The following is a 20,593-nucleotide window of genomic DNA, read 5'->3' on the forward strand; positions in this document are numbered from 1 at the left end:
TGGGGTTGGCAATTTAATTTTATATCCAAAACCTAAAATCCCAAGCCTGCACACTGGAAGACACTGCATTACCTGGGAACATAAAACTATCACCTTATTCCTTAAAAAAAAAAAAAAAAAACCCAAATCCATAACTTCTCATGATTAAAATCAATTTCAGTAACTCCCATAAATAACTTTAGCTCTTAAAGTCTCTCTGTGAGGAAATAGTACAGCATGTGTTCCCTTTTATTTTTTTCACAGCAATTTAAGTGGAAATAATATTCCTAGCAGAACATCCAATAATACTAGGACCACAAACATCCAAACTAAAAATACTTCTACTGGGTGCAGAATTTCAGTTAAGTGGGGATTCTGAATAGCATTTTTCTAACAGGTTTTAAAGTATTTGTGACGAAACTGCACCATCTAGCTACCAAAATAAGAAGTAACTTTAAGATCTATTCAGATCGCCAAAGTAAAGGAGAAGACTGAAATCCCGGACTTTCATGTAAGAATTAGCTAACCACTATTTGCTACGTACTACTTAATTCTAATGTGACACGTTTATGAGGAGGTCGTTTTATCGGTCAAGAGGTGTTAAGACACAAGTTCTTCTATTTCCAAGTAAACGCTTCTTTAAGACAGTCACCCCCGATCCCTGTGCACAGCCGGTGCTGCTTTAGACCCTTCTCACAGCCTTCCTTCGGGAGGGCAGTGAAAGCACACGTGCGACAGACTCAACTTCTCATCTGAAGAGACGAGTGGTCTCGGGCACTCAGTTCACCTGAGCAAGACGGTGATGAGAGCAAAACCACAGAAACTTCAAGCGAACTGAAAGAGAAAGAAGTCTACAAAGAGAGACACTCTGAGTCTATTTTCAAATAAAGGATTCGAGTGAAAAGAAAAAGCATCCAAAATTTACATTCAGTTAGAACAGATACAAAATGAAAAAAAAGAAAAGAGAAAGAGAAGATGACGCAGCAGGAGACTGAAGAAGCAGGAGGGAGAAATATTTAAGGGGCCCTTTAAGTGAACCATCTTTGAAATCGCTGGCTATTACTCTAAAGCATCTTCATCTATAAAGTTTAAAAAGCAAGTATTTTTAAAGCATAAGAAACACTGTAATAAAACTGCTTTTCTGGTTGTTTTTCAAAAACTTAAATCATAAATCTGAAGGAAAAATTGCTGGCATGAACTAATATCTTACTATTAAAGAGTTTATATTTCCTCTTGAAAAGAGAGCAAATAAGTCAGGATAATGAGGAAAATGCTCCCAGCAATCTGATTCACATATTTATTCTATAATGTATTATTCAAGTCTATTAGTACAATAAGAAATGGCTTTTCTTCCCACTAAACTTCAAAGACAGGCTGGAGAGATGCCCAGATTACAAATATGTATTTCCTCAGCATTGAAAAAAATGCTCCCTCAAAAAAAAATACAAAGTATAGAAACTAAGGGCTTACTATAATTTATGTCAAAGCAGAGAAAACATCTACTATTTGAATTTTTGAATGACGGAGAAAAGGTAAGAGATTCATATTATGGTTAACATACGAATCAACAATAATGATACACAGACACAGGCCACGTGCTTTGAGAGGTACACACTCTCACAGTTGCCTCCCCATGAAATCAGCATGGGTGCATCGGAGCCTGGACCAAAACACAGAAAGCAGACACGCTCTGCAAGCAATCTGAAACAGTTATGAAAACCGACCACAAACTAGGCCACGAAGAAGGTCTCGATTCCAAATAATCGATATCATACAGACCATATTTTTGAACATGCAATTATATTAGATATTGTCAATAAAAAGACTTTAAAAACTCTCATGTTTGAAAGCTAAAAATCAGACCTAAACAGTCCATGTGTTAAGGAAGAAATAACAACAAAGTAATTCCTATTACGACTCAAGGAATTTTTAATATTAATATTAATTTAATATTTAAGGAATTTAAAATTCAAGGATAAAGCTTAAAGGGAGATGTATAGTCTTAAATATATTTATGTTTAAAATGACAAAAACTAAAAATAAATGAGCTACATGTTTAACCTGAGGCCAGAAAAAGTAAACAAAGAAATTAAGAGGAAAAATAAAGCATAGACATCAATGAAATGAAAACAACAGTGACATCTACAAAATCAAAAGTTGATTCTTTGCTAGAGGGTGTCCATTTCAATAGTTTTTTCAAACTCTCAACAAAGAAAAAAAAAGACACAAAATTTCTGGGAAGAAAGGAAAACTATAGGCACATTTTTTAAATCATAGAAGTATACTTGAAACATCCCCTGCCATGACTTTGTAAAAGGTGAATGAAATCAACAATTTCCTAGAGAAACACTGTGGAGCAGACTGCTCGTCAGCCCCCAGTTCTGATCCCCTCTGACAGCAGAGCTTCCCGCACCGTGTGCTGCCCATATGTGGTAGCTGTGCTGATCCAGAAACCCTTGGCTCCTAGCCAGGCAGGCAGCCTCCTCCACTTGCCCACACGCCTTCCAAATACCATCATTTTCTGAGTGTGCCAGGCAGTGAGAAAATCTGGCAAGTTCTAGTCTGTATTAATGGAAGCCTTTATTCTCAGCTAAGCAAACTGATGCCTGGAACAAAGATTTCACTTCACGGTCCCCTTAGTGACAAAGATCGGGTCAATATAACGTAAGTGGAAGTGGTATACACAATTTCCAATAAATGGCCTAAAAGAGAAGGGATGTGCCCTTCTCCTTCTTCCCTTTTCCTCCTTCCTGCTGTCTGGAATGCAGTCCTGAAGGCTGGAACTGGGGCAGCCTTTCTGGCCCATGCAGTGCCCTGAGGCACAGAGGTCACGCGTGTGGAAGAATGAGGCAGAAGGCCTCTGGGTCAGTGCCACCTCCAGACTCTGACTCAGAAGTTGAAGCACTTTCTACCTCCTTTAAGCCACTACTGCTTTAGATCTTTCCTTCACTCACAAGTAAACCTAATCCTGACATTCGAATATTTATTACCAAAAGAAACTCAAAAAGAAACAGAAAAATGGAATATACCCACTAGAGAAACTGACTTGGTAAAACAAACAGAAAGGACTCGTTTGCGAGAAGAGAAAAGGCAGCAACATTAAGACTTCAATACAAAGAAAACAGTAAGAGGAGGAAAATCAGCAACAGAGACAAAATCATCATTAACCACTACGGAAATGCAAATTAAAACCACAAAAAATTAAATCGCCAAACCATCCCAAGTGTTGATGAGAACATGGAGGAACTGGAACTCTCACACCCCGCTGGCTGGAAGGTAAAACGGTACACCCACGATGGAACCAAGTTTGGCAGTTTCATGAAAAGTAAACACACGCTTACAAAGGGCCCAGCAGCCCCGCTCCTGAGTATCTGCCCAAAGGAAGGACAGCGTTTGTTCACACGAAGGCTTGCACACGAACGTGCACCACAGCTTCATACGTAATAGTGTCAGAAACAACGCAACGGTCACTAGCCCGTGAACAGGTAAACACGCCGTGGTATATCCATACGACGCCTACCGCTCAGCAGTAAAAGGGAACCCACTGTTGACACGGGCTGCAACAGGGATGCCAGGAATGACGACGCATGAAAGCAGCCAGACTGAAACAGAGTGCACACCACACGATGCCACCCACAGACAATTCCAGGACATGCAAACCAAAGCTCAGGGACAAAAAGCAGACGAGTGGTTGCGGGGAACTTGGCGGGGGAGGGATGGGGAGAGGAGGGGGTGGATTCCGAAGGGCACAGGCCACTTTTGAGGGCAATGGGAATGTTCACCATGTTGACTTTGGCTGGCACAGCTGTGTGGAGACAGACCCCCCCCCAACCCGGAGAGTACAGCGGCACGGCCACCATGAGGGGTAATCTGGCAGCACCTGGTGAAATGGAAGCTCTGCACGAACCTCTAAGTCTGGGCACAGACACTTACCAGGGCTGCAAACAATAGTCCCAGGCCAGGTCCTGCTGTCGTGAAGGAAGTTTTACCAGAACAGTCACGCACACTCGTCGACTGTTGTCTATGCTACGCTGCTTTCAGGCTAGGTCGGCACGTTGAGAAGCTGCAGCAAAGACTGCGCGGCTCACAGGCCTGAAACGCTGACTGCCTGGCCCTTCTGGCGCACGCTGGCTGACCACTGCTCAGAGCCAGTGGCTCCTGTGTGCCAGGAGACGCACAGAGGAGCCCAGGGAAGCACTGCGAAAGACTGCCCACAACAGTGAGAGGCTGAAGGACCCTAACCCAGTGAAGGGATCAGTAAACAAATAATGGAACACCAGTCAACTAAAATGAACCAACCACACCTACAGCTACCAAAACGGGGAGAGTTTCAGGAACACAACGCTGCCTGAAGAAAGCAGCGTGCAAAACACACCAACAGGACAACATAAGGACTCACACAACAGCCCCAAACAGAAGTGGAAGCGAGGGCCACGCCGAACGCACCTGAGCAGTGGCCCTAGGGAGAACGGGACTGCTGCACAGACAGAAAGGACTGCTCCTGTGCATTTTAATTTCTTCTATTTTAAAAAACCTAATGAAGATGTTTTTAGAAGACATTTAATAAGCTACATGAAATCTGATGTTCGCAAACACACTAGAGAAAACGGGGCGAGGAGCCCGCTGAGGGTTCCCTACTCAACCGTCAACACGCCACCCATGACTCTGAAACATTTACTGTTTTAAAGCAGCAAACGTCCACCAAACCAGGACATGTTTCCCTTTATCTTCTAAAGTCAAAAGATCCACTACTCTGAAATTTACCCTTCAGAGGAAACTTTGAAACACAGGCCCAGTGTGCTCTGCATAAAAAACACGGCTATAAAATTCAAACCAACTGAAGCTTCAAAGGGTACCTACACTAACAGCCTGGAGGCACAGAGCTCGCCAGGGACCCCGGGACAACTCCTCAGGCATGTGAAAGGACCAAGACATATTAAAATTCCACAGCAATAGACAACAGACGCAGAGAGCTTTCTCTTTCAGAAGAGCAAACAGCAGGCCGTCAGCATGAGTAGGGCCTGGGCAACACTGCGGTCCTGCTGCTGCTGTGCAAGGGCTCCCTCTAACGCTGGGCTCGACCACACAGTTCTCCTCGTGGGCTATTTCAGGCCAGGTCTTCTGACAAACCAGGACATTTTAAGCAGAATTATCTAAAACAAATAACCATTAGTTCAAGGAGGGGGGGTATAAAACTTATTGAAATTGCTGGCTGCTGCTGCTAACTGATCATCCAAGAAACTTCTTTCTGTTATTAAAACAATAAATGAAGATTTATTCTTTTTTATAAAAGCAGCTATAACAGAAATCTTGCTGTGGCATTTGGGGCACACTACCTGGCCTGCAGGTAATCACCCCAGGTAACACGCCCAAGGGCAGTGGCTGGCGGGAGGCCATGGGACCCAACGAAACCACATGCCACAGCTGTAAGGAAGGCTGCTGGGAGGCCAAACAGCACCGTATCTGAAAGCCAGGCTTGAGGACTTCCCCCTCTCTTACCGTGCAATCAGCCGGGCCAGGCGCCAGCCTGCCCACTCTGCAGGCAGGGAGAAGGGATGGAGGAGGTGGGACGGGGACAGCTGTGGGGTCAGGGAACAGGCCTCTGGCCCCGACTCCTGAGCCCCTAAGCCAGGCCGCTGCTCCACCCAGGGCAGGACCGGATGGGGTCCAGGAGGCAACATCACACTGAAAAAGCCCTGAATTTTCTATCCTCCCAAGAAGGGGGCCGGCCAGCTCGGGGACTTTTAAATATGATAATCACATATTTGAAAGATGCCTGTCATCTCAAAAGTGTGAATGTGTAAAGCAGACTGCTGAGACACCAGTGTCCACAGAAACCATTCCGTTACCTTCTCTCCAGGTTTGGGTGGCTGCTGCAACTTCTCATAATCTTTCTTCGTCTCCAGAATTTTTTTGACAAGTCCTCCTGTTGAAAATCAGTGGTTTTATGTTAAAGTTATTCTCTGCCCTAAAAAACTACTATGGTCTAAATGGGTGGAGGGATGGGAAGAAAATCAAGTTCTTATTCTTCCTCTTTCTACATTGAAAACAGCTTCAAATAATCTTTATGTGATAAATAGTCTACAAGAGACAGAATCGCTTCTAAGTACTAATACTTCTTTTATATTGGGGCAAGTGTCATCAACTTCTTTAAAAAAAGGGGATTACTCATGGGCTAAATATAATATGAAAAATCACTTTCTTTAAAATATTGTTTTACCCATCAATATGAAACTGGCTGAATAAACTCTGGTGCATCCACACAGTGGAGGGTGATGCAGCTACAAACAGGAAGGGAGACTGTTTCTCTACATTGCTATGGAATGAACGCCAGCATTTGCTGTCAAGGTAAAAAGCAAGATGGAGAAGTACAGATATTGATACATACACACTTACTTACATATTTTTTTTAAATGGAAGTAGAAGTCATATTTTTTACTGTTACCTACGGGGGGGAGAGTAACGGGTGGAGAAGGCAGGGATCGAAGCCTCATATCTCTGAACATACCATTGACCTTGGAAATGTGAATATTTTACAGAAAGAAAACAAAATTAAATCAAAACTTTCAATGCCTAAAAACTGAAACCAAAATGAAACTAATAAACCTAATTGGCAAGCATCGCCTAATGGAGAAGAATTATTTCATAACTTTAAAAGAGAGTAATTGGCTGACATCCTTAGTGGGATATACGCTAAGAACAAACAAACAGACCGACCGAAAAAGTCCTGAAGTGTTTTCAGTGACCACGCTTGTTAATATCAGGAGGTGGTGCCCTAAAATTGCTGTGTGCACACACTGTGGGATAGAGCAAACAAGCAGCTGGGGCCAGGAGCCAGGATTTTCAGTGTGAGATAGAGATGCTTGTATAAAATCAAAGAACTTAGGGAAAATCCTACAATCGTAAAGCTGAAGTGGAAATACCAATATGAACTCAGGACATATTTTCTTATTAAAAAAATAAAAGAAAAGCCCTAAAAACAATGACCAACCAAGCAGCAATGCACAGCCAGGCTCCCTGGAGAAACGGAGGATTTCAGATACAGGGCAGGAAATATACAAAGTGAGCCTGAAACATCTTGTCAGCCTGGAAAACAAGGAAGCTGCAAAGTCTACCGGGATGAGTCAAAATGCCTCTGGAAGACAACTTGGACAGGCCCCACAGGTCAAACATGGGGAAATTTGAACATTGACAGGAAAAACTGAGAGGGGCTGAAATGAAACAATCAAGTGTGTAAAACAAAAGAAAACAAACAAAACCATGACTTCATATAGATATCAAAACAACAAAAAAACACAGAAGCCCTCATTAGTCAACTCTCACAGGTGTCAGGAACAAAGTCACTACTGTGACAAGTGATCAATAAAGGGACGGCATGGAGCGTCGGGGCTGCGTCTTCCACAGGCTCTGCGCTGTGGGCTGGTCAGGCCCCTGAGAAGGAAGAGCTCGCACCATGGAGCTCCCCAGTAAAGCAGCAGGAAGACGGAGGCCGGCAGAGAGCATCGCCACTCCAACCCTCAGTGAATAACCCACCCAGGCTGACACGGTGAGCAGAGACACGGCAGACGCGACAAAGAACCAACACCACCCACGAGGCATTCTTGCCCAAAACACTTGAACCTCACCAACTCTCTAGAACCAATTTACAGCAACAGAGGCATGTGTGAAAAAACCTCCCGGCCGGCCCTGGGGCCAAGTGGGTAAAGTTCCACGTGCTCCACTTTGGCCACCCAGGTTCACGGGTTCGGATCCCAGGTGCAGGCCTGCTCCACTTGTCAGCCATGCTGTGGAGGCATCCCACATACGAAAAACAGAGGAAGACTGGTGCAGACATTAGCTCAGGGCGAGCCTTCCTTACAAAAAAAAAAACACCTTAGGGGCTGGCCCCGTGGCCGAGTGGTTAAGTTCGCGCGCTCCGCTGCAGGCGGCCCAGTGTTTCGTTGGTTCGAATCCTGGGCGCGGACATGGTACTGCTCATCAAACCACGCTGAGGCAGCATCCCACATGCCACAACTAGAAGGACCCACGACGAAGAATATACAACTATGTACCGGGGGGCTTTGGGGAGAAAGAGGAAAAAAATAAAATCTTTAAAAAAAAAAAAAAAAATGAAAGCTATTAAAAAAAAAAAAAAAAACACCTTAACACTGGGGTTAATAAGCAACACCCAACAGTGAGAAACTCTGAAGGACAGCCGACCAGCTTCTCCAACAAATAAATTACAGGGAAAGGGGGCAGGCGGACCCCCAGGTAAGAGAGACTTGAGAGTCAAGCGAGTGGACGGCAATGCAGGGTCCTTACTTGGCTTCTGACTCAAACAAAGCAGAAAAAATATACAGAACAACTGGAAAAAAAAGGCTTGAAGATATTAAAGAATTATTGCTTTTTGATATACAACAATAGAATTATGGTTATGTTTTTAAAAAGAGCCCTCATCTTTCAGAGGTGCATACACGTTTGCAGAAGGACTGAGTGGTCCAGGGCTTGAAGACAGTCTGGAGGAGGGGACACAGCCTGGGGGCTTAGACAGAACGAGATGAGTCCATCACTGTTGAAGCTGCGTATCGGGTACAGGGGCTTCATCACACTATTCTGTCTGCCTTTACAAATGTTGGAAAAAAAGAAGACACTGTGCTTGGGGAGAAAACAAATAATATGACAGAACTGTCGTTTTGGGAATGACTTGAGGTCATCCAATCCCAAATCTAAGTGGACGGGTAAGAAAAGGAGCCATCTGCGTAAGCGCGTACAGCTGGTCTCCTGGGTCATGCGCGCCCTCCCCAGTCCTCTAAGGACGGGTAGCAGCATCCACCATCTCCCATAATAAAACCTCCACCTACAGGCAATCATGCCCATGGCATCCTGTTTACTGCCATTCAGACCCCAGACCAAAACGGGGCAGACCGGGCTCATTTGTGTTGGATCCTCTGAAAGCACATGCACAGAGCAGACACAGACGTGCACACACCCAGTACTCACCGTGCTTCTCATCTTCCTCCACCTCCACCGCTTGTACCTGAGCCGGAAAGGAAAGAGGAAAAAAGGAGGGTCAGGTTTGCTGAACTCTCAAAATCATGCTTTCATGGATCTCATCAAAGGAAGGACAAAGTTAAACAGGGTACAGAACTAATGGAAACCTTAGAGGAAAACTATGCTACATAAATCAATGCTGGAGGATTAATGCCAATGTGGTCCAAGTGTAATTATAAACACACACACTCTGGTTAACCCACCATTTCAAGTTCTGACATCTCAGAGAGCTGGGGGGCAGCCTCCACCACAAACTGATCATCTTCCTCATTGTCAGAATTCTGCGAATCTATAATCACATTTGAGACGGTTTTACCACTCCCTGTCCTAAATAAAAAGAAATTAGATTAAATTAGAAATGCTATGTCGCTCACACATTTTCATCAACCCCATGCGTCTGGAACCGGGCCTGAGGTAACGTGAGAGTGTGGCCACCAACCATCTCTAGAACATCACAAAACACAGGCGGAAGCAGAGGTGAAGTCTGGAAACAGTGTCCTCAATGAAGCCCCTCAGGCCTGGGTCCCTGTGAGCACTACCCTCTGCCAGCTCCCCACCCCAGTGATGTCCAGCCCCCAGGGCCATACCCAGTCCCCGCATTGCTGTGCCCTCTACCTAACCATCACCCTTGGAGGCCCCCTCTCCCCTGGCCAGGCTCTCTGGCAGACCAGCCCCCCACCTGCAGTCCCTCACATGGAACAGCCTATTCCCCCAAGTCAAAAACCTCAGGGCAGGGGGGCACCAGGGGCCCCGCTGGCCAGGGCCACCCCAGACTTGCGCTCCTCAGTCTCACATGGGAACAGAGCAGCCTCCTCGAGGCCCCTCATTTGGCTCCTAGTTGCTGCCCCTGACCTTTCAACCTGCCCAGCACCCCCAGTTATGCACCTCCTCTCCCCCAGGCCCTGCCATCACTCTGAGCCAGTCCAATGCCCAAGAGCCCTGACCTGGTCCTCCCAGGTGACTGCCTCCATCCAAGGGCTCTCTCACGCCTCCAGTGGTCACACACCGGAACATCCCACCTACAGTCACCCCACCACAGACCACCTCTGCTCAGGCATTTCTCCCACCACACCTGCACCTCCACCACAGGCCCCAGACCCAAACATGCCACGGCTCCCTGTCAGTCCCTCCTGCCACTACTCCTTCCCTACCAACTTAACACAGCCATGCTCTATTGAACACCCTTGCCGCTCCCCCACTCCCTATCACTCTAGCACACATGCACACATGTATACACACACATGCATGCAAACGCGCACACACACACACACACACACACACACCCAAACTTCTCCCTTGTTTCAGTGCAATGCACGAGGTCAAGAGGGAATCGGTGCACCTGAGTATGAGCTCTCGAAACAATGCCCCCTTCTCCCAAACGTCCTCAACTTGATCACCAGGGCCCGTCCGACCCTCACAACTGCCTGTCTTGCCTCCACCAGGACCAATCTCATCTTCTCCTTTGTCTCTTACTCTCTCTGTACACCCCCACCATGGCCCACATCCACTGCTCCCCAACTCCAGACACTCTGCCACGTGTCCTCCCTCAGCCGCAAACCCCCTCCATCCTCACCCTCGGTCTCTAACGTCCCACCACCACCTGTCTGCCCCCAGGGAAGATGTGCCTCCCTGCAGCCCACAGACAGACTACCCTCCTATGCCAGGCCCAGAGGGAGGGTCTTCCCTATGCTTACTGTGGCTTCCAGGTCATTCTCCCCCAAAAGTCTGCCAATTCTGAATCTCATGTTGTCAGAGATACTCAGAGAACCAGAGCTCTCACCCTCAACCCCGTCGTTGTTGCCTCCATCTGCCAGTCCCAGGCCCCACCCCTGCACTCCTGGCTCCCTGCTGCTTCCGCCGACACTGCTCCTGTCTCAACTCTTGAGGATTGCGAGTACTGAGAAATGATCTTTCACAAACCTTCAGCTCTGGGGTCCCTGAGTTCTCCTGCATCCATCACTCAGTCACACTCCCAGGGTCACACCTTGTCACTGCTGCTGACGGCAAGCCCTCAATCTCCAATCCAAGTACCCTATTCTTCCCAACCCCTTGCCCACCTGGCGCCTGCACTGTGCAGCTGACCATGGCTGGAGAACTAAGTCCACAGCCCACTGACTCCTGTCGCTTGACACCACGTGCGCCTGACGTATCCAGCAATCAAGCCTGCTCCTCCAGGCCAGCCTCTGCATGCCGCGCTGTGGACCTCTGGGCTGGATCATTCTCTGTGGTGGGGCTGCCCCCGGCACTGTAGGATGTTTAGCAGCATCCCTAGCCCCAATCCCACAACTAGATGCCAAGAACCTTCCCTCTACTTCCTCCCCAGTCACGATGCTACAAAACGTCTCCAGACATGGCCCCAGTGTCCCCAGCATCCCCTGGGGGTGGGAGTGGCCCCTGGCTGAGAATTTCTGCTCCAGTCCGTCCACCAGCCCACTCTGGTGGAGAATGGCTTCCCGTCTTCTCTCTCCTCTGACCTCCTGCTCCTCCTTCCCCAGACTCACTCTTGGCTCCTAAGAAAAAGGAAGCACCAGAGAGAACTTTCCAGAATTTCACCCACACACTGCTCTCCTCGGTTGTCTCTAAGGCCCACCCCTCCATGTCCCCTCGCCCACTCAGGGACTCTGTCCAACAATTCCCGCCACATCCTGCCCCTCCCACATCACCAGTCCCCCCTCTCCACTGGATCACTGCCATCACCAGAAGAATGTGCCAGTTCTCTCATCTTACAAACAAAAAATATAACTTCCCTTGACACTGTCCTTCCCACTGCCTACTGTCTCATTCCTTTGCTTCCCTTTGCAACAAAACTCAAAAAACATGTCTACACTTGTATCCAATTCCTGCCTCCTGTTCTATCTGAAACCCACTCCGATACAGCCTCTTTTTATTTTTCTATTTTTTTTGCTTTGATTTTTTTGGACTTTACTCCACAGGTAGATTTGTAAAACTTTTAAAAGGCCTATCGGTGGCCTGTCTTTATACTGTTTATGAGTTTCTGACAATATTTTGTTTTTAATTTTTGTGCAATTAAGCCTTTAAATCTTTTTTTCCTATTTTTCCCCTCATTGTTTTCATGCCTAGAAAATCCTCTACCTAGAGATCAGAGAAATACACTTCCGCGGGTATTGTGAAGACTTAGTTGTACATGCACGAATACACGTGTTTTCCTCTCTCACCCATCTGAAACGTGAGGCTGGCGTGCGGTCTGAGGTCAGGGCCTAACCTGGTCTGTCTTTTCCTCGACAGCAAGTCTTCCCAGCACCACCTGCTGCCTTCTCTGCCCCACCTCTCAGCACGGGCACCTCCCAGCCCTGCGCGATGACGAGGGCCCCACCTGTCTGTCGTGAGCACCTCCACGCTCTCCTGTCGTTTCACTCGGGGGGGCGCTGGTCTCGCACTCCCAGGCCGAGGCATTCTTCTAAATTCAAATATGGGAAAACCAAAGCAGGGAGATAAAACACTCGTACATTTCAAAGGGGACCAAAAAAAAACGCAGGTTAATGTTAACACTAATTTCCAGGCCCCCATCAACAGGCTGGGTAGGACACAGTCTGCAGGATATTAAGAACATTCCACCAACCTGACAAGTTTAAAAGTATCCATCTTTTATCTTATATTTTCATTAATTTTAAGGTACAAAAAGTAGTAACAGAACTATCAGTAATCAAAACATGACATGATTTAGCCATAATTATGAATTTCCCTAAATCTCTAAAATGTTCTACATGTGGTTAGTTACACCTCAGGTTCAGGAAAACTAAATACATGATTTTTGCTTCTTTGTACAAGTATTTCCCATCACTCAACTCAAGCGTTAAGTCTACTGAGGAAGGCACAGAGGGCAGCGTGCGTGGCCACAGTGGCCACCTGGGGATGAGAGGGTACACACCTGAGGCTGGATGAGGGCTCGTTAGGGACCTCGGGATTCTCGGACACCTCAGACTTGTCTTGGCCAGAAGGTCCGACTTCTCCTTCTGAAAGGATGACAACCCAATCAGCAATTCACAAAAGAAGAAACACAAACAACTAACAGATATGTGAAAAAACAGCAAATAATTGCAAATATAAGTGAGCTTTTTTCATCTGTCATTTCGATGAAGATAAAACAGTCATTTGATATCTAAATTTGGTGAAGGTTTGGGGAAACGGGTACACTCCAACCCTGGAAATACAAACTAGTCCAACTTCTCAAGAAAGTGGATTCAAAAGGTAGGTCAATCAAGTCAGCAATTTAACTTAAAGGAAACATAACTAGGGGAAAAAATGGACATATATAAACATACATGTGTCAAGATGCTCACACACCATCATTTTAACAGTGACAAACAACACGTAATGTTAGTAAATTATGGTACAGTCTTATATAAAACAATGTCATCATCTTAATACACAATTAATGGAGTATGGTAATATACCTAATAATTACATATACGTGGTTCTGGAAGGACGTTAACTTAAGTTATGAGCAGTGGATTTACCAGTGCTTTTCATTTTCTTCTTTATACTTTTCTGCATTTAAAAATTTTCCTACTTTGTGCATGTACCATATTATTTTTATAATCTGAACAAAGTTTTTTCATTTTGACAAAAAGATCTAATCAGTAAATAACAAGCCCAAGCTATTAAGACAATTAAATTTACTCCACTATTTAAAAGAAAAGAACTTTATTTATACTTAGAAAATTGTGAAAATAAATCAGAATCTGAATACTGGAAATATACTTTATACTCTGGAAAAAATTCTGAAATGTATCCTCCTGATTCTGAAACATAAAACATGTAAATTAAATCTTAAATTGGTACAGTTATGTTTCCTTAAATTACTTTCACTAACACAATTTATAAAATCTAAATCTGAGAGGATGTGTTAATATCTATACACATGTACACAATTTATACGAAACACATATATTTAAGGCCACTCCTTACCTGCATCACTAGGAGAGTCGCCTAAAAAAAAATAAGAAAGGCACATCAGAAAATCAACTTTTGTGTCAGTGAACCTCAGTATGCTAAACGAGCAGAACTGGATTAGAGAAAAACATGCAACAGCCATTGTGGACGTCTGCTAGGGACACGATCATCCCCTCAGAGCCTCTTCTCTAGTTCCTGCCATCGTTTCATTGTCAAAGATAGAAAGACAAAGAACAAACCAAACTGAGTCACAAAATGTTATGACATGAAAACAGGAACAGGGATGGGAAGAAAGTGTATCACAGAGGTGAACGAGACAGACAGATGGGGCGGAAGCTGATGAAGCCAGGAATCCGGGAAGACTGACTGCAGGGAACCTGGCGGACACCCCTCTGGGCCACGTGATGACTCTGTAACCAAACAACAGCCCATCTCACATGACTCATCGCCAAGTGTTCTTTCCATAGGCTCCTCAATAAGAACATTTCTCAAGCTCCCCACTTTTCACCCAGGATCCTGCTTTTTGGGGACAAACGTGACCTATGGAAATGAGTGGAAGCACTTGTAGGGGTGGGGAGGGGGGTGGACTCAAAACCGCAGGTGGATCATCTTTGTGTCACACTCTTAAAATGCATGAACAGATTTGCAGAGAAGCCAAAGCTACGTGGCTCCAGGGGACAGCCAGGAGAGACACTAGCCACAGCCACCGTGCAGCCCCTCATCAACCACAGCCGCACCTCCAGACGGGACCATGTTATGACACCCACGAAGATCGGGCCCTGGGTCATTCTGAGGATGCACATGCAAACGCAGGGTGAAAAGCACTTCTCAGACGCCTGAGCTTGTCCACAGGAGGACTTTAAGAACCTTCTGTTGCCTATGGAACACTACGGAGAGCTACAGGAATGGTGCCCTAGGAGGGCGGCTCTAGGGGAAAGGGGGCACCAAGCTCACGGGGCAATGAGAACCGGGAGGCCCTATAGGACCCTGTTTGTATGGAACATGGGAGCCTCCTGGAGGTCACAGCCCACCCTAGAGGTGACACAACAGAGAACAGGATTGGCAGGGGACAGAGGATTGAGGGTCAGCAGGTAAAAGGGACCTGGAGAACATGGTTCCAGACAGTGCCACTGGAAGGATGGTGTGAAGACAATGGGGGGCTCAGGGTCAACCCTGGGATGGAGCACTGCCTAGGAGCAGAGCAGGGAGCAGCAGACCCTCTCCTCAGTGAGGGGCAGCCTAGAGCACACACTTGGAAGAGACCAGCACAGAACAGCTGCTGTGCAACCAGGGGCCCTAGACTCCAAACCCCTGGTCTTTCCTCAAACCCAGGCCTTCGGCGTTGGGGAAACACTGAGTTCTCATTGAACTGAGAAAGGTTACTTACAGGTGGGGCAACTGAGCCACAGGCCGATCCCCCAACAGCGAGTGTACACAGCAGGTTTCACCCCTCCAGAGATCAGGTCCCCCACCCCTCCGGCTCCTTCCTCACGGATCCTCCGGGTTTTCCCCACCCGTCTTCGGGCTCTCCTCCTCAGAACCCTTCACCAGCTCGGCCTCCTCCCCAGATTCCAGGGCCAAGGCCCAGACATGGCAGGCTCTCCTTCCCTCTCTCAGCCCAGGTGACCCACCCAGAGCTGAGCTCTCAACACTATCTGAACGCCAACAACCCTCACAGGTCATCTCGGGTCCAGACCTTCCCTCCAAGTTCGGGGCCTGCTTGGCCGTTCGCTGTCTCCGCACCTCTAGAATCTGTCCATTCCTCCACTCCCTGTTGTCCTACCACAGTCCAGGCCACTCTCCCCTCCTGACTACTCGCCAAGCCGCCCAATTAACATGATCTGAATATGATTAAGCCACTCATCCTAAAAATACCACTCGCTTCCTGTGGTCATGAGGCTGGGCACGAGGTGACCCCACTCTCTCTGCCCCGCCCACTGCCCGAAGGCTCTCCCTGACCCCAGGTGCGAAGTCCATCCCACCCCAGACTACCTCCAGCACCCCTTACGGCACGGGGCCACCTTCCAATCCAACCTCTGTCCACTAACGCACTCACTGCCTTAGGGCCTAACACACAGGCCTTCAACAAATATCTTCTGTTTGAACAAATCGACACGTCAGCCCTCACCTGGCACACCCCCTGCTGCCCCAGTCCCCTCGCCCACCTGGCCCCGCTGCTGCTGCCAGCACAAGCCCTGACTCCCAGGGAGGACCTGCGATGCCATGAGGTGCTGCACCCCCCAGGCCTGTCAGGAGCTCCAGGACCTTAAAAACAAATGCTCAATGTGTATTTCCCCATAGTTTTTTTCTAAATGCTGGGAAAAATTATGCCAAAAGCAGAATCTCACCGAGGTACAATTTATGACACTGAAAGAACATTACAGATAGAAACATCGTGGAAGTGACAACATCCTGAGCTGTTTAAAGTGTGGCTTGGCCTGCAGGACTCCCAAGCAGTCACTCTGAAGCTTGTTTCCGGGCCATTCCTGACACTGCCAGGAAGCTGCTGCTTATGTCACTCAGCACGAACACCACGACACAGGACAGACTCTGGTGCTATCAAGTAATGACTAGAATGTTCCACTCCGGTTTACATAAAGAGGCCAAAGGGAGTCATTCGCCACGTGCAGTCCCAGCGTATGAAGAACAGGGACTGGAGTCCGTGTGGTCGCAGACCCAAGGGGCACCTCTGAGAAGAGCGGTGCCCGCACAGCCGGCGTGGCGTCTGCAGCACTCGGTCTGCCTCACCAGGAAAGGACTGAGGGGGCCGGTCCTTCTTACCTTTCTGCTTCACTGCGGGTTCTGGCTCAATGCTGTCACGCCACAGACTAGTTGAATTGTCATCTGAAACACTAGCTGAGTTAGTATTAGCTTCTTTTGTTCCTGACATAAAACAGTTTAAAATGGGTCATTAAGAGTGTACACGGCAGGCTGGTCATCAATGGCTTCGTTAACACAGAGCACACTTACTTATCTATGTTTTCCCACACTGCGAGTTTACGAAGGACTGACCAAAGGCAGCTTTCGAGAACGTGCACCAAGAACGTTCCTCCCAGGTGTGGCTCTGGGACCGGCGTGAGGGCAGGGTGGGGGGCGGGGGGGCGCCCAGACTGTGAGCAGGCCCCGGGCCCTCAGCCCAGGCAGAGGCTGGGGGCCCCTACAGCCAAAGCAGACTGGCCTCTTTACCGCCATTTCTAGAACCACCCCAACACTACTGGTCTCTACTCGCCTCCCCACGATAGCCAGGCCCAGGAGTCGAGGAGCTGCAGACAGGTGGCGATTTCGGGAAAGCAGGAGAGAGGAAAAGTATCTCTGGCACAGTGCACAGCCCTGGACACGCTGAAAGCTCCCAAATACTCGTCTATTGATTACTGACTGATGTGTCAATGTCTGTCACATTAGGAAAAATATCAAACACCTGAGAAACAAAACATCTTTTCTATTAAAAACAAATGTAGGGGCAGGGAGGTGCTGAAGGAACAGATTTTGAATTGCGGCAGGACCCAGGGTAGAAAACTAACCCATCAGTAAAGGACACCCACTCTCTAAAATGAAACCAGAAGACAAAAGCAAAATCAGAAAAATGTTCCCTTTCCTGAAACACAACCTTAAAATTTCTTAAAATTATTTAAAGAAATAATTTATATCAGAATCAACCTGTCATTAAATATCAAAGAACTGCTTTATTTTATGTAATAGAATTACATAAAATAGATAACACGTAATTTTCCAAGAAGAATTTTTAATCTATAAGAATGACGCTGACTTAAACAGTCTGATTCAAGTAGACAATTACTTACGATATCTTACAGAGAACATTTCTAGTGGTCTTCTTAAGTAAGATTTACTAAACCCCAAATTCACACACATAGGAAGAACATAAAAACAGACTATACAGTCACTACTAATACCACCATCGACTCAACCATAGGGGGCAGGTTAACCAGCTCGCCAAAGAACAATTTTAAAAAAATAAATAATGCACTAATAAAAAATTAAAATTACTGTGAATTGGCCAAAAAAAATCAGGGCATTAGGTAGCACAAGCTGTTGTCTGAATTACAAGGAACCTCGCAGGTGAGGACATGGGCCTTGGCATCAAGACTTCCCAAGTTTTAAGGTTGCCAAGTGCTGACCCTGGAGCGGGCTCCTTGCCCTTCTGAGCCACAGCGCGCCCTCCCTGTTGGAGCGAGCATAAGAGTCAAACGAGACCCTGTGCACAAAGCAGGGAGCACCGCACTTGGCCGTGGGCCGGTCTACGGCAATTACTGCCCCCGAAACTCGCTGACCAGACACACAGCCCACAACACAGCAGCAAGCAACTTGCCATCCTGCCAGTGCTGTGTGCAAACGTTAGCTGCACAGAGTTACTGAGTATATCTAACCAGGGTTTCAAATGCGGGGATCTGGCTGGCCAAGTGACCAGTCTCAGCATGCTATTAGGAGATGCAGAGACACTTATGTGTATCCTGATAGGAGACGAGATAAAGGGCACAGCATCACCCATGCTGGGGTGAGGGCAAAGCAACACATTCAACCCAGATCTAACCAGCCCTTGAGAGCTAACAGAAATACGGGGAGGAGCAGGGGGCAGAGGGGTGGCATAGGTTAAATGTCACCACAAGGAAACAAGCAGACAAAGAAAGAAGGAGGGACGCTCTATAAGACAAGCAACCTCATCTCTCCAAAAGGTCAATGTGCTGGAATAAAAGGGCAAGAAGGGGGTGTTACTCCAGGTTCAAAAAGTTAGAGACAAAAAGAATAATAAAAAATATACAATGTGTTAATCTTAACTGGATCCTGGTTTTAAAAAAATAACATTTCTGAGACAATTACAATATAGCCTGGGTTTTAGATGCTATTGGGGAACAATAATCTGTTACCTGCAATAATTTTATGGCTACGTAGGAGCACATCTTTATCTTTTGAGCTGCATGGTAAAGTATTTAGAGGTAAAGCATTAGGATGTTTTTAATATACTTTGAAACAGTTCATAAAAATATATCGCTACAGAAGAAGCAAATATGACAAAATGTTAGAACTACTGAATCTAGGTGAGAGGTATATGGGTGTCAAGCATACTATTCCTTCTACTTTTCTGTATTTTTCATAATAAAAAGGTTTAAACAATAAAACAAAATGAAGTGAGGGACAAAATGAAGTGAGGGAAACCAAGCAAAACAAAGGTATGGACAGTGTAACATTCCAGGAAAACTTGGAACTCAAACAGCTGTAAGGGGGACGGGCTTATCAGACAGCCTGCATTACAGGACAGAGCGGGGGACGAAATGGATAAATTCCTTGTTGAATTCTTCAATCCACCTGAAAAAGCAAAATGATAAAAACAAAATCCACGAATTCACTTTTGATGCCCGTGGAAACACAGGCCAGTCAGGTCCTGGCATCGGGCACGGGCAGCCAGGGCCTGGATCAGTCAGCACAACAGGGCCCAGTTTTTCCTTGAAGCACGAGCTGAGAGCCAAGGGGAATCTGGAAATCATACTCATGTGAGAAAGGCCTGAATTCCAAAACTGAAAGGACTGCCAGTGCAAGATGACATGCGTGACTGTGATGACAGGGACCCAGGGCGTGTGCTGCGGCAGGGCGCAAGGGGGAGAGGAGGGGACACCAAGTGTGCGGGACTCTGCTCACGGCCACCAGGTGGCGCCAGACTTCGTTCTAATCTCTGCAAAGCGCTCAACAGAGAATCAGCTGTTGGAGTGCCTTCTGCTTTTTAAATACGGAGCTTATATTATTTTCACACTTGTAGACAATATCTACAAAGCGATGATTTATGTCTAAATAACTATTTCTATTTTAAATCCATTGTACTTTCTCAGAATGAGCACTCTCTCACCCTGGTTTGGGGCTGTCTATAAACCAAAGAGATCTGCAATAAAGCAGGTCATGGATGGGACGCCTATGACAAGCCAGCCACTTTATGGACATCATCTCACTGACTCTCCAGGCAGGTATTTTCACACCCATCTACCAATGGGGGCACTGTGGCTCAGAGAACACAGCCCTGTGGCTTGCTCAAGGCCAGCCAGCAGGTAAGCAGGAGAGATGAGAGCTCTGCCCACTGGTCTGGGACGGGCCCGCCCAGCTGCCCGCACAGGACCATCTGCGGCTCAAACTTCCACCTCCGCCCACTCTCCTCCCCTTCGGTACAGGGACCGCCTGGTGCTTCCCTCCCAAAGGACCTTGCAGCTGAGAAAAGCTCCCGCCAACATGAAATACACTCTCACAAAATTGGCTGAACTGCTACATGCATGCCCATTGTGAAGAGTTTTCATCAGTCAGAAATCACTCTGCTCCAGTTCAGCGACCTTTTATTGTCATCCTACCCTGCTGAAGACCCAGATAAATCACAGACGGTGACCTACTTGGAATAACATAAACACGGATCACTTGTTCCACTGTACCTGCTGAACCCGTGACAGAGGAGAATGCTTGAAACATCCCTCCTCTTAGAAATTCAAGTCTTAAAGGGAAAAACGTACACAGAGAAAGATTCTAGCTACAGGCATAGAATTTTTAAAAAGCAGATATAAGGCAAGTTCAGCCTAGAAAAATTTTATGTTTCCCTAGAGTTGAGATTTACGCTACTGTTTCCCTTACATGTCACTCAAGAATTGTAATATTTCTGAAGAATTTAATTTAAATCACA

The 20,593-nt window shown here is 46.7% G+C and overlaps 1 protein-coding gene across 2 annotated transcripts in view; it reads right to left on the reverse strand.

The window, feature by feature from the left end:
- TRAF3IP1 (TRAF3 interacting protein 1) overlaps window positions 1–20,593 on the reverse strand; it is a 52,572-nt gene that overhangs the window by 16,754 nt on the left and 15,225 nt on the right. The window contains exons 8-14 of one of the 2 annotated variants that reach the window (XM_046643963.1): window positions 13,939–13,959; window positions 12,899–12,983; window positions 12,344–12,427; window positions 11,511–11,519; window positions 9,213–9,336; window positions 8,959–8,995; window positions 5,829–5,905 (exon numbers count right to left, since the gene is read on the reverse strand). In XM_046643963.1, coding sequence (XP_046499919.1) covers window positions 5,829–5,905; window positions 8,959–8,995; window positions 9,213–9,336; window positions 11,511–11,519; window positions 12,344–12,427; window positions 12,899–12,983; window positions 13,939–13,959 — 437 coding nt within the window. The remainder of the gene's footprint in view (window positions 1–5,828; window positions 5,906–8,958; window positions 8,996–9,212; window positions 9,337–11,510; window positions 11,520–12,343; window positions 12,428–12,898; window positions 12,984–13,938; window positions 13,960–20,593) is intronic. The other variant, XM_046643964.1, reaches the window with a different exon arrangement.

This window comes from Equus quagga, chromosome 17 (assembly GCF_021613505.1).
Source record: "Equus quagga isolate Etosha38 chromosome 17, UCLA_HA_Equagga_1.0, whole genome shotgun sequence".
NCBI classification, from domain to species: domain Eukaryota; kingdom Metazoa; phylum Chordata; class Mammalia; order Perissodactyla; family Equidae; genus Equus; species Equus quagga.